Source organism: Pelodiscus sinensis, chromosome 19, assembly GCF_049634645.1.
Source record: "Pelodiscus sinensis isolate JC-2024 chromosome 19, ASM4963464v1, whole genome shotgun sequence".
Lineage (NCBI taxonomy): Eukaryota > Metazoa > Chordata > Testudines > Trionychidae > Pelodiscus > Pelodiscus sinensis.
The window spans coordinates 18097378-18110256 of NC_134729.1; the positions used below are offsets into that span (position 1 = coordinate 18097378).

The 12879-nt window shown below is 59.0% G+C and overlaps 1 protein-coding gene across 7 annotated transcripts; it reads left to right on the top strand.

Moving 5' to 3' along the window:
• Positions 1-270: 270 nt before the first annotated feature.
• On the top strand, positions 271-11910 carry OCEL1 (occludin/ELL domain containing 1). Of its 7 annotated transcripts, XM_075902766.1 has the most exons (8): positions 1060-1159; positions 1277-1333; positions 2732-2836; positions 3695-4917; positions 6441-6634; positions 7277-7448; positions 9878-9928; positions 10738-11910. In XM_075902766.1, the coding sequence occupies exons 4-8, from the start codon at positions 3766-3768 to the stop codon at positions 10855-10857; spliced, it is 1689 nt and encodes a 562-aa protein (XP_075758881.1). In that variant the 5' UTR covers positions 1060-1159; positions 1277-1333; positions 2732-2836; positions 3695-3765; the 3' UTR covers positions 10858-11910. The 7 variants fall into 7 exon arrangements, 6 of the variants coding, with proteins under 6 accessions (XP_075758880.1, XP_075758882.1, XP_075758878.1 ...); XM_075902767.1 differs by lacking the exons at positions 1060-1159; positions 2732-2836 and adding an exon at positions 345-402; XM_075902768.1 differs by lacking the exon at positions 2732-2836.
• The last annotated feature ends 969 nt before the right edge of the window (positions 11911-12879 follow it).

The window sequence follows — 12879 nt, forward strand, 5'->3', positions numbered from 1 at the left end:
GTTTTCCCTTGGAGGCGAATAACGCCGCAGAGCGAGCAGCTGGGCCGGCCGCCTGCCCCCCCCCCACTTTCCCAAAAGGAGTGAAGGGGGGGGCCCCGACTTGAGCCGCCATCCCCTGCTGCCCGGGCGCCCGCAGGGGAAGGGCGGGTGACGGCTCCCGCCGTGCTCCGTTTGCCGGCCCGGGGATTAGCCCTGGACTTCCCCTCTCCGCAGGCCGGAGAGACCCGCTGCTGGGGCAGCCAGACGGCTCCTGCCCTGGGACCCACCCGGGCGGACTCGTTGCCGATTCCTGCTGGGAGCAGGAAGGAGCCGGGGCGTGGCTGCAGGCCGGGGGCGCTGCTCTCCGCTGGTCCGGCTTGGCCGAGGGCTGTGCGGCTCCACGGCCCCTTCCTGCATTCCGGGGTAAGGCAGGGCGGTGGCAGCTGGCTTTGCCTGCAGGGGAGGGGACCCTGTTTTGGGGCGGGGGGGCTGGTGAAAAAATGAGTCGGGGGCCGCAGGCGCCCAACCCTGACGTGGCCCCCGAGTGGGAAGCAGAGAGACGGTCCCCCATTCCCCTCGCACACCCGTGCCTAGGGGGGCCTGGGGTAGTAGATTTTGTGGGGGCCCTTGTGCTCGGGGGTGGGGACAAAAACGAGGGGCTCGGGGCTGCTGGAAGCAGGCTTGAGTGTGGGGTCTGGGTGGGAGGGAGCAGGGGGTCTGGGAGGCTAGAGTGGAGTGGGGGGGTGCAAGGTCTGGGCAGGAGGAGCAGGCTGGAAGTGAGGGGTCTGCCTAGGAGGTAGGGGGCAGGGGCGAAGTGGTGGTGCGGGGGCTGGGTGGGACGGGAAGCTCAGAGTGGGAGCAACAACAACGGTTCCCCAATGCTGGGGGGAAGCCCTCAGCCTCAGGGGCTGGATCCAGGCAAGCCGGGGGGAACAGCCAGCCCCCGGGCCTGAGGTTCCCCACCCCAAAACCGATGAGAGTCCCACTCGCTAGGGCCGATTTCAATGCCATTTTTTTTCCACTGGCAAATGCCAATTTGTCTCAGAGACAGGCCGGGTGGAAAGACATCGGTCCGTTCCTCTGGGGCAGCCGAGGGGCCGGGACTCACCTGGGGCGGCAGCGTGGGACTCTCAAGTCCTTGCTCATCCAGCTGAGTGCCTTGGCCGTGGGGCGATCCTGGGTGTGTGTGGGGCATCTCACTCACTCCTGTTTATGTGGGGAGGGAATGCACATTTTTCAGAGCTCTTGAGGGTTTTTTTCCCCATCTGGAAAACCCCCAAGAATTCTTGTTTTCCAGCGTGAACGCTCCCAGGTCCTTCCGGGATAAGAACCAGGAACTCGGAGCTTCTGTGGGGTAAGTCTCTCTGTCCCCTCTGGCAGAGCAAAGTCTCGGTGGGCAGACGGACTATCTTTCAGCTCAACAAGCAGAGGTTCATGCTGTGAGGTCCTCCCAAGTCAATCCCCTCAATCCAGCCAAAGGCGTTGTCCCCTCTGGAGGTCAGACACCCAACTTGACGTGCGTTTGCCCCATGAAAGCTCATGATTCTATATATTGTTCAGAGGGGCGGCCATGTGAGTTTGTGACTTGAAACCCAATGAGTGCTCCAGGGCTACCTTAGGGTATGTCTACACTAGTTCAAACTAGGGTGGTAGTGTAGACATACCCTGAGAGACTAACAAAAAAAATATATAAACGCGTCAGGGGGTAGCCGAGTGAGTCTGTACAGGATAAACTTCAAAAACAACCAATAGTCTGGTAGCACTTTAAAGACTAACAAAATATGTAGATAGGATCATGGGCTTTTGTGGACAAAACTCACTTCCTCAGATAATGAGCTGGAGTAGAAATAACAGAAACCAAGTTATAACAAAAAAAAAAAGGTACCTGTCAATTGCAGGTCTGGTGCTAATGAGATTAATTAAGCAGGCTGAAAGTGTCCTGTGCTTTGCTTTAGAGGAAAAAACAAGGTGTTAAGGTCTTTATAGTGTGACATCCAGTTAATGTCTTTGTTCAAGCCTAGGGAAATGGTGGCAAATTTGCAGACGAATGTCAATTTCGCACTCTCTCTCTCTCTCTGTAATTGGCTGGTGAAAACCCTTTGGAGAAAAATGGCTACTTTGAAATCCATGCTCTCTCTCTATTTATATTTGTATTTGTCTCTAAGACGCCACAGGACGACTTGGTTTTTAAAGTTACAGACTGACAGCTGTCCCTCTGAGACTTTCTGGATGTGGCTCGTTAGTGTCCTTTCTCCGTGGGGGTGCTATTCGGCACCGCGTGGGGCTAGCTGTTGCAGCGGTCGTATCCCTTTAAGTCGGCCGTAAGCCTGCTGGTGGCGTTGGCCAGGTTTTAGAAGGCAGCCGGGCCGGCCGTGTGAAGTTGATAGCCCTCGGATGTTGTGTGCTGCTAAGAAACCTGGGTCTCTGGACCCCACCTGGCCTGGCTGGCTGTTCTGGCTGTCCGCAGGGAAAAGCCACGTCTCCACCCCAGAGCCAGCCGAACCCAGGTGCCCCCGATGGGTGGGCGATGCAACAGACCCAGCTGCCTAGAGGAGGGCGGGGATCTTGTGAGGCGTGCCGGCGCGCCGTTTGGCTATGGACGTTCTTTCTGAACCGGCGGCTCTTGGGGGGCTCAGGGGCCAGCCCACAGCTGCGCTGTCTCGTTGCTTTGGGGGCTGTGCCGCTCTCGGGGCTTGGGCGATGCACTGAGCACAGTCCCGAGCAGCCGAGAAATTCTCTCTTGAGTCAACAGGAAGGCCTGACTGGAGGGGCAGAGCCGGAGCGACAGCTCCACCAGCCAATCGGATAGCTCCCTGGGTGCCACGGTGATGGCTGGGGAACGAGCCGCGGGCCCAAGGCACGGTGGGAGGAGACGGATTTGTGGTGGGAGCGGGAGCGTTGTGGGTTCTAAGCCCAGCTCTGGAACCGCTCCAGTGTGCACCCTGAGACCACAGCCCCGTGGTGCTGCAGGGCCTCAGTGTGAGGCCGGCTCTGCCCTTAAGGGCTCGGTCTAACCAGAGAAGAGCGGGCTAGCGAAGTACTCCAACGGGCAGTGACTTGCCCAGGGCCAAGGCGCAGGGCTGGGGCCACTGGCTGGGCCCTAGCCATAGACTAAGGGGGTAGGATATGCTAGAGGTCTATAAAATCATGACAAGTGTGGAGAAAGTGAATAAGGAAAAGTTATTGACTTATTCCCACAGTATAAGAACTAGGGGTCACCCAATGAAAGGGGTAGGCATCAGATTTAAAACAAACCAAAGGAAGCTTTTCTTCACTCAGCGCACAGTCAACCTGTGGAACTCCTCGCCAGAGGATGTGGTGAAGGCCAGGACTTTAACAGGGTTCCAAAAAGAGCCAGGGTGGGTAGGAATGGTGTCCCAAGCCTCTGTTTGCCTGGAGGTGGGTGACAGGGGAGATATCACGTGAGGATTTCCTGTTCTGTTCCTTCCCTCTGGGGCATCTGGCATTGGCCACTGTTGGCAGACAGGACACTGGGTGAGATGGGCCTTTGGTGTGACCCAGTGTGGATGTTCTTGTGTTCTTAGACCACACTGCCCCTCAGAGGACAAAGAGGCCAGGGGCTAAGGACCAAGCCAGCCAAGGAATAGGCAACGTGGCAGCTCACGTCCAGAGAATTGTATTTGCCGACTTAACGACTAAACAAAGGGGCTGGTAGTGAAGAGCCCGGTAACTTGTCCGCGTTTCTTCTCCCCAGCGCCCACAGAGCCCGGCCGGACTGCAGAGCGGAGAGCTTCCCCCGGACCCCCGCGCAGGGAGAGGCGTGAGATGCGGGGACTCCTTGGGCACATGGCGGATCCCACCTCCTCCAGCGAGAAGAGGCGGCCCGTCGTGGAGCCCGACGGAGACCCGCTAACCTCCGCCGAGCCCATGTGGCCATGCTGGAATCGGGCATCCGGCAGGTCCGACCTGCCCAAGAGCGGCGTGTCGGACTCCTTCAGTTTCTCCTCCCAGGAGCCTGCCCCGCCCGCCCCACCTGCCCTGCCCGCCCTGCCGCCCCTCGGGGACGTCCCCCATCGCTCGGAGAGCCAGGCGGCCTCTTCCTTGAGGCCCGTCCGGCGTTTCATCCCCCAGTCGTGGAAGGACTTTTTCCACAGGTGGCGGCGGGAGCCGGCGCCGTTCCTGCCGCTGCCCTACCCCGAGGCCGGCGACCGGCTCTCCCCGCCCGCCAGTCCCGTGCTGGGTCGCTGCTGGCCCGCCGGCAGCTCCAGCAGCGGTTTCCAGGAACCCTCCTGGTCTGTCCCTTCCGAGTCCAACCAGGAGGCCGCGGGGGCTCCTCCCAAGAGCCGGCAGCCCCAGCCCGCCTCGCCGAGCTACGAGGAGAAGCTGGAGGCCTACAACCGCAAGTACTCCTACATGAAGTCCTGGCCAGGCCTCCTCCGGCTGCTGGCTGGTCTGGAGCTTCTCTTTGGCGGCATGGCCTTCGCCTGTGCCTGCGCCTACATCCAGAAGGACTATCAGTGGTACAACCTGTACGGGGGGGGGCTGCTGTCCGACGGCCTCTTTGGCGGGTACAATTATTACGGCCCCATGACCCCCTTCGTGCTGGTGGTGGCCAGCTTGGCGTGGCTGGTCACGGTGATCCTCTTGGGGCTGGGCGTCACCATGTACTATCGGACCATCCTCCTCGACTCCCGCTGGTGGCCCCTGGCGGAGTTTGGCCTCAACCTCCTCCTGTTCCTCCTCTACCTGGCCGCGGCCTTGGTCTACGTCAACGACGTGAACCGGGGGGGCCTGTGCTACTCCCTCTTCGCCGGCAACCCGCTCGTCGCTGCCGCCTGCCGGGTGGAGGGGGGCCAGGTGGCGGCCATCGCCTGCCTCGTCCTCACCACGCTGCTCTACCTGGCCGGGGCGCTGGTCTGCCTGAAGATGTGGAGGCACGAGAGGGCGAGGAGGCTGCGGCAGGCTTGGGCGGCGCTGGTGAGGCCTGGCCCACCGCGGGGGGGGGCAGCTCCGTGGCTCCGCGGCCCCCATCCCGGACCCCCAAGACCCACCGCCTGCTCTTGGCTGGAGGGAGGAGTGGCCCCCGTGCAGGAGGGGAGGCGTTGGGTGGGCTGTGGGGGCCCCTTGCTCAAACCACACTCTGCGTTGAAGGCCCGGAGGGGGGCATACAGCCCCGCCTAAGCCACGCCCCCTTTGGCTTTTGACACGCCCCCTTTTGCTTTTGACACGCCCCCTCCCTCATCCAGCCTGCCCACCGCTCGCCCCTCCCCTGGGCCTGCAAGAGGGTCTTGGTGCTGGGGAGCAACTCTGGGGGGGCACACGCCTGGCTAGCCGGTGGAAAAGGGCACCAGGGCCGTGGCTCACCTGTCCATCCCCCCTCGCCCCATGCACAGTTGCATTGGGCGGGGGGGGGGGGACGACTGTGGCGGAGAGACCTAGAGAGCTGGGGGGCAAACCAACAGTTGGAGAGGATGGTGGTTCTAGCGAGGGCTCCGGGATTAACCCCGTAGGATCTGGAGAGGGCTGCGTGGGGCAGCGGAGAGGGGGCTAAGCCTCCCCAAGGCAGAGTCCCCCACCAGTGGCTAAGCCATGCCCAGAGATTGGTCCTGGGCCTGCCTCTGTCACGGGCCCCCTGGGTGACCGTGAGCAAGACACTAGGGCTATGTCTAGACTGGCCCCAAATTCCGGAAAAGGGATGCAAATCAGGTAAGTCAGAATAGGGAAATCCGCGGGGGATTTAAATATCCCCCGCGGATTTAAATAAACACGTCCGCCGCTTTTTTTCCGGCTTGGGGAAAAGCCGGAAAAAAGCGTCTAGACTGGCGCGATCCTCCGGAATAAAGCCCTTTTCCGGAGGATCTCTTATTCCTACTTCGAATGATAAGAGGTTTGGAACGGCTGGCGTTAAGTAGAGAGATTCAAAAGACGGGGACTTTTCATCTTAGAAAAGAGGAGACTAAGGGAGATATGACACAGGTCTATCACATCATGACCAGTGTGGAGAAAGTGAATAAGGAAAAGTTTGAAACAAACAAAAGGAAGTTTTTCTTCACACGGCGTACAGTTAACCTGTGGAACTCCTCGCCAGAGGATGTCATGAAGGCCAGGACTTTAACAGAGTTCAAAAAAGAGCTAGATACATTCAGGGAGGTTGGGTTCATCAATGGCTATTAGTCGGGATGGGTAGGAATCGTATCCCTAGCCTCTGTCGGGAAATGGATGGCAGGAAAGGGATCACATAATGATTCCCTGTTCTGTTCACTCCCTCTGGGGCACCTGGCATTGGCTGCTGTCGCCAGACAGGACACTGGGCTGGATGGACCTTTGGTCTGACCCAGTGTGGCCGTTCTGATGTTCTTATGTAGTGATTGGCGGCTGCTCTAGGCGGTGGGCTCCGGTGGTCGGAGCCAGTTGGTAGCTCACTCTTTGAGGTCCTGGGTTCAGTCCCCACATGAGTTGTTGCTTTGCTGCCGAGCCTCATGCCCCTCTGTCTCTTTAAGCCCAACCCCATCCTCCTGCACTCCAGACCCAGGCGGATCGTCTTCCAGGACGAGGTGCTGGCTTCAGGGGGCCGTCCGGGGCAGCTCGCCCAGCAGCCGAGGTTCTCGGAGAAGGACGAAGTGCCGGGGATCTTGGGTTGCTCCATCCCAGCGGGACACACCCCAAAGCCACACGTCATCCCCGACTATGTGGCGTAAGTTACAACCCGCCCCTGGCGGCGGAGACTGGCTCAGAGCTGCATGCGGGTGGCTGAAAAGACGCCCACTGGGCATCAATATTTCCTCTAATATTTTCCACCTTTGTGTGGAATGAATTTTGTTCTGTGCACCACCGTGTGTGTGGATGTGCACCACCAATAGACACGCAGGCTGCCTGCTGTGGGCGCTCTGCTAATCAGCTGGGCAGAACCTGATTCTCCCCTGGGTGCTTAGCTTACAGGGAAACCTGCTCTCCATCCCGATGGCTAAGGCACTGGCCAGGGACTCAGGATCTCTGATCCAAGGCCTGTCTCCGTCATGGGCTCTCTGGGTGACCTTGACATCCCTCTGGACCTGTTCCCCAGCAGGAGAATGAGCTTTCCTGTGTCTACATAGACCCGGAACTCTTTGGGGCCGGGTCCCTCCCTGTGTGTCTGACACCGGGAAGCCCTGAGCCTCTAGACACAACTGTAACTCCCAAAATCTCCAAGCGCCCCCCAGCTCTGCAGGTATTTTCCTGCCTAATAAGCTCCCGATTCCCTCCCGCCCCTTGGGTTAACCCTTTCCCACCATTCACGGAGCCATCCACCGTCGCTTAGCACAGAATTCCCCCCCCCCAACCTCTTGGGGTTGGGTAGGAAGTACCCAGGGATCTGCTGCCCGGAAGAGAGAGAGAAGTACAAGGCCGTCTTCAGCGACCAGTACGCGGAGTACCAGGAACTTTTCCGTGAGGTCCTGCTGGCGCTGCAGAAGTTCAAGGAGCTGGAGAGCATGATGAACGGGCTGCCGCAGGGCACACTCGGCAGGAAGGTCAGTCGCTGACGAGAGGGGGGCAGGCGCTGGCCAGCTGGAGTGGGGATCGAGGGGTGTGACGGGCGGGCAGGGGAACTTCCAATCCAGCCTGGTTCGGGGTAGGAGGAAGTTTGCTGGAATGAGTGGCTGTGTCTCAGCTCATTTCCACCTGGGACCGGAACAACCCACAGGAAGAACCTGGAAGGCCCCTTTCTAACAGAGCTGGCACAGGCAGTTCCAGGTTTTTCCAAGGAGCAGAAGCTGGTACGCAATGTAGACGGGTACAGGAGTCAGGCTAGATGCATCAGAGACACCACTGCCCCACCCCACCCTGGGCTCAGAGCTACACTGGTGCCGGCGCAGGGGCCGGCGTGCGTGTGACTTTGCTAATGCCCTGCCCAATTCACAGTCCACGTTGGTCACTTTCACGGGCAAAATGGTGCATTTCGTCGATTTCCATCTGAAATGTCCGGGTGTTGTAGAAGGGCTGTGGGATTGCTACCCTTGGTAACAACATTGCTTTCGGTGCTGGGCAGCTGGTGAGCAGCGGCTGCTGGCCAGGACTCCAGCTCTGAAGGCAGAGTTACCGCCAGCAGCAGCGCAGATGGGGTGGGATGGGATTGGGTGGGAACGGAGCAGGTGTGATGGGATTGTCACCCTTAATTCTGCGCTGCTGCTGGCAAAGCTGGGCCCTTAGCCAGCAGCCGCTGCTCTCTGGCCACAGCGCTGAAAGTGGCCGTACAGAAGGAAGGGCAACACGGTTTATGACATCGCCACCTTTATTTCTGCCCCGCTGCTGCCTTCAGAGCTGGGCATCCGGCCACCATTCCAAGCACTGTTACCCAGCACTGACGGCAGGCGAGCCTCCTAAAATAACCTTGTGATCCCCCCGCAGCTGCCTTTTGGGTCAGACCCCCCAGTTTGAGGAACGTGGGTCTCCCCCGAGCAATCTGCACAGAGTAGGGGAAACGCACGCGAGAGGCCAGATTTCACTGGAGGACACCAGATTTCACGGTTATAAGAACATAAGAACGGCCGTACTGGGTCAGACCAAAGGTCCATCTAGCCCAGTAGCCTGTCTGCCGACAGTGGCCAGCACCAGGTGCCCCAGAGAGAGTGGACTGAAGACAATGATCAAGCGATTTGTCTCCTGCCATCCCTCTCCAGCCTCTGACAGACAGAGGCCAAGGACACCATTTTATCCCCTGGCTAATAGCCTTTTATGGACCTAACCTCCATGAAATTATCTAGCTTCTCTGTAAACTCTATTATAGTCCTAGCCTTCACAGCCTCCTCTGGCAAGGAGTTCCACAGGTTGACTACACGCTGTGTGAAGAAGAACTTTCTTTTATTAGTTTTAAACCTGCTACCCATTAATTTCATTTGGTGTCCTCTAGTTCTTCTATTTAGGGAACTAATAAATAACTTTTCTTTATCGGCCCTCTCCACACCACTCATGATTTTATAGACCTCTATCCTATCCCCCCTCAGTCGCCTCTTTTCTAAACTGAAAAGTCCCAGTCGCTTTAACCTCTCCTCATATGGGACCCGTTCCAAACCCCTCATCATTTTAGTTGCCCTTTTCTGAACCCTTTCCAAGGCCAAAATATCTTTTCTGAGGTGAGGAGACCACATCTGTACACAGTATTCCAGATGTGGGCGTACCATAGTTTTATACAGAGACAGTAAGATATTCTGGGTCTTATTTTCTATCCCTTTCCTAATAATCCCTAGCATCCTATTTGCCTTTTTGACCACCGCTGCACACTGTGCGGTCCGCTGTGCATTTTGCACGGCGGTGAATTTGGCACGGCCCTGCTAATGAGAGTCTGGCATTTCGGGGGCCTGCTCCAGCCATGAATTTTGTTCCCATGCTTCCTTGGAGCATCCATCAACCAAAGCTTGATTTCGGGGTCTCCCCCTCCCCCCTCACATGCACACGCATCCCTGGGGAGGGGGTGGAATCTCCATTGGGGGAGGTTTCGACGTCCTGGCTTGACCAAGCCCTGGCTGGCATGATTGAGTTGGGGTGGGTCCTGCTTTGGGCAGGGGGCTGGACTCGGTGACCCCTTAGGTCTCTGCCCGCCCTGGTGTTCTGTGATTCTATTATTCCTGGGATACACAGTCCCTGCTTTTCCAGGATCTGAGATCCCAGCCGGCATCAGCTGGCAGATCAAAGGAGCAGCCGCGTTTCTCAGCCAGGCCCTGGTCAAAGTTCTCCTGCCAGACCCCCTGCATATCCTCCGTCTGCTCCCAGAGCGCTGGTGGGGTCCCGCCGCCGGCTCGCTGCCTGGCAGCTTATGACAGGAGCTGGCCACCGCATTCCCGGGGCCCCGTCTCCGGCCAGCAAGCGTGGGTTTGCCGGGACCGACCGTTCCAAATGTTTCCAGTTCTGCTGGGCAAAGGAATTTCCGCTTCTCCCTTACCCGCTGCTTTGTGCTCCACAGGAACGGAGCTGGGTCGCCAGCCTCCGGAAGGAATACAAGAAGAAAAGGAGGGTGAGTTTGGGCGTGGGGCCGGATTCACGCCGAGGGCCGGCGGATCATGGGTGGACCGGCAGGGGCACGCTGTACGGCCTGGATTAAAACTCGCATGGGGGTGTCTGCACAAGGGACAGTCCCCCTGTTTCCCCCAAGGGCTGCATGGACGTGTCCAGCGGCTCCCCAGCCCGCAGCCCCTTTTGAACAGTGCTCAGGGCATCTGTGGCTAAAGAACTCTCCGAAACAAACCTGGCCCCTGGCCACCCAGGGTGGAGGGGTCTCAGGTGCTCCTGCGCATGCGGCTACGGAGCCCTGGAGCGATGGCCGAGCCATCGGGGTGTAAGTGAGGGTGTAAATGGGGATTCTCTATGGAGGACGCTGGCTGCCTGGCTGGCGTTGGGCTAGTGCCGGCTCCACTCTAGTCTGCCTGGGCTGGTTTACAACAGGGCACAAGGGCTGTGGTCTTCCCCAGCCAATGGCTCGGGTCAGGGCTGGCGGGTGAAGGCCCAGCTGGGGAAGACACGCCCCGCCCCTTCCAACCGATGCCCCGCCCCCTTCCACCCAGGCTCCACCCCTTCAGCAACCTTCCCCACCAAGTTACGCCCTGCCCTGCCCGACCCCAGCCCGATCCTAGAGCCCTGTGGCCCCAGCGGCAGGGGTAGGCATGCGGTTTGTGGAAGGGCCGGTGAGCAGGGGGCAAATTCTGCAGCCCCGGCTCCCTGCTTTGGTCCCTGGTCACTGGGTAGGGAACACCGAGGGCAGGGCAGGCGGGGGGAGCCCCGAGCCACCGGTGGCGATGCTGACACTGGACCCCCTCATCCCGGCAGGACCCCGCCTTCCTGAAGAAGCAGGAGCGCTGCGAGTACCTGAAGAAGAAACTCGCCCACATCAAGGCGCGGATCCAGGAGTACGACCGGGCGGCCAAGGAGGGCTCCATGTACTTCTGAGCCGGGCACCTGGGCTGCAGCCTGGGCGGGTCCCCCCCACACACCCCTGCCAGCCCTGAGTTGCTCTGGGGCTCGTCACTGACTCTCAGCCAGAAAGCAGGAGGCGGGACCCCGGGGGGCGCTTGTGTCTTGTGGCCCCCTGTGCATCACACTCCCCCTACAGCTGGGTCACGTGGGGGGCAGGCGCCATCCCTGCCCCATGCTGCCCCTCGCCAGGTGGGACTGAAGCTAGAGCTTGGGGGACAGGAGGGGGGAGTGGCTCATCGCACCTGCTCCCAGGACTAGCTACTGGGAGGTACCCCGGCCAGCAGCAGCCACACCCAGGAGGGTCTTGGCCCCAGGGCCAGCACATGGCCCGTTGCACAGCTCAGCTGAGACACATCACTTCTCTAAGTCCCCCTGCCCTGCCAGCCAGACCAATCCTCCCAGCAGAGCATGGCCGGCAATGTTCCCTCTAATTTTTTCAGTGCGTGTGCAGAATCAATTTTGTTACATGCACCACTGATGTGCACCACCAGAGGAAACACAGGCTACCACCTGTGGGTGCTCGGCTAATCAGCTAGGGGATGCATTTGTCTGTATTGCAAACCCTGAGCTTCGGGCGGTGCCCAAAACCGTCTGGAAGGAGCAACGGCTCCACCTTCTAATAAAATACACCCGGCCGCCCATGTGCGATGTCCCTTTGGCATCAGGATTGGCCCTGTAGTTGGCAGGAGGGGGTAATGCTACTGCCCTTGCCCTCTGGTAAACACACTGTGTGGGATCACGGCATCAGGTGAATGGTTAGCAGAGCTCCCTGATCCCCACATGTTCTGGGGCCCCCATTTCTGCCCCCAGAGGACATATCTCTGCTACACCTCCCCCTGCCTCAGGGAATTTAGCTCTTTCGTTCACTCTGTAGAGGCTCATTGTGCCCAGACTGGGAAGCTCCCAGCTTTGGAGAGTCGCTCCCCGTGATGGTCATTAGGGTCTCACCTTCTCCCCTGATTCTCGGCCCTGCTAGGGGAGCAGGAATAAAACCATGACAAGTGTAAAGAAAAAAAGGAAAAATTATTTCTTTGTTCCCGTAGCACAAGGACCAGAGGGGTCACCAAAGGAAATGAACAGGCAGCAGGTTTAGAGCAAATAGAAGGAAGATTTTCTTCACACACAGCACAGTCGACCTGTGGAACTCCTTGCTGGAGGATGTTGTGAAGACCAGGACCTTAATAGGGTTCAAAAAAGAGCTAGATAAATTCATGGAGGTTGGGTCCATCAATAGCTATTAGCCAGGATGGGCAGGGAGGGTGTCCCTAGACTCTGTCAGAAGTTGGGAATAGGCGACAGGAGAGGGATCAGTTGATGATTCCCTGCTCTGTTCACTCTTTCTGGGGCATCTGGTGTTGGCAGACAGGACACTGGGCTAGATGGGCCTTTGGTCTGCCCTAGTGTGGCCGTTACAACACAAGACACAACAGCCGGGAAACCAACCCCTGGCTAGACACCGGTTGCCTACAGGGAGCAGAGCGAGACGACCGGGGCACGTCTACACTCAGCACTAAGCCCAGGTGCTGACTTGCGGGGTAAGCCTCCCATCTACACACGAATCAGCCCGACGTGCGTCTGCAACCACTCCAGCCCAGGTGCCAGGGATAGAGCGGCACGGGAGTCCCGCCGGGAGTGGGGTCCAAGCCCTGTCACGGTGTCGTGTGGACACAGCTCAAGTGGCAGACACTCCACATAATGCAGTGTGGACACGGTACCCAGCTGTGCGGCTCGGGCCCAGCAGTGGCTGGATTTGGAAAAACTTGGGTTTCCCCCACCATGTAGCCACACTCCTGGTGAGCTCCCCTGCTGCCTCCGCTGAGTGGTAGCACTAGTGATCCGTGCTCGCACGAGCAGCGGAGGGAGAATTCCGGAGCGTGCACGGACAGCAATCCAGGCGCTGACGGCCGGTCCGGGCAGCCCAGCCGGTCACACATCCATTGCCATCCACCTGGCTTTAGGGGCTTTTCCCCACTTATAAAGCTGCTTTGTATTTTT

What these genes read in the sequence shown, in the direction of transcription:
- OCEL1 (XM_075902765.1), top strand. Translation starts at nt 3,766, where the DNA reads ATGCGGGGACTCCTTGGGCACATGGCGGATCCCACCTCCTCCAGCGAG. An exon ending in GGCAGGCTTGGGCGGCGCTG is followed by an intron (nt 4,918 to 6,440) that starts GTGAGGCCTGGC and finishes TGTCTCTTTAAG; the next exon opens with CCCAACCCCATCCTCCTGCA. An exon ending in AATACAAGAAGAAAAGGAGG is followed by an intron (nt 9,929 to 10,737) that starts GTGAGTTTGGGC and finishes TCATCCCGGCAG; the next exon opens with GACCCCGCCTTCCTGAAGAA.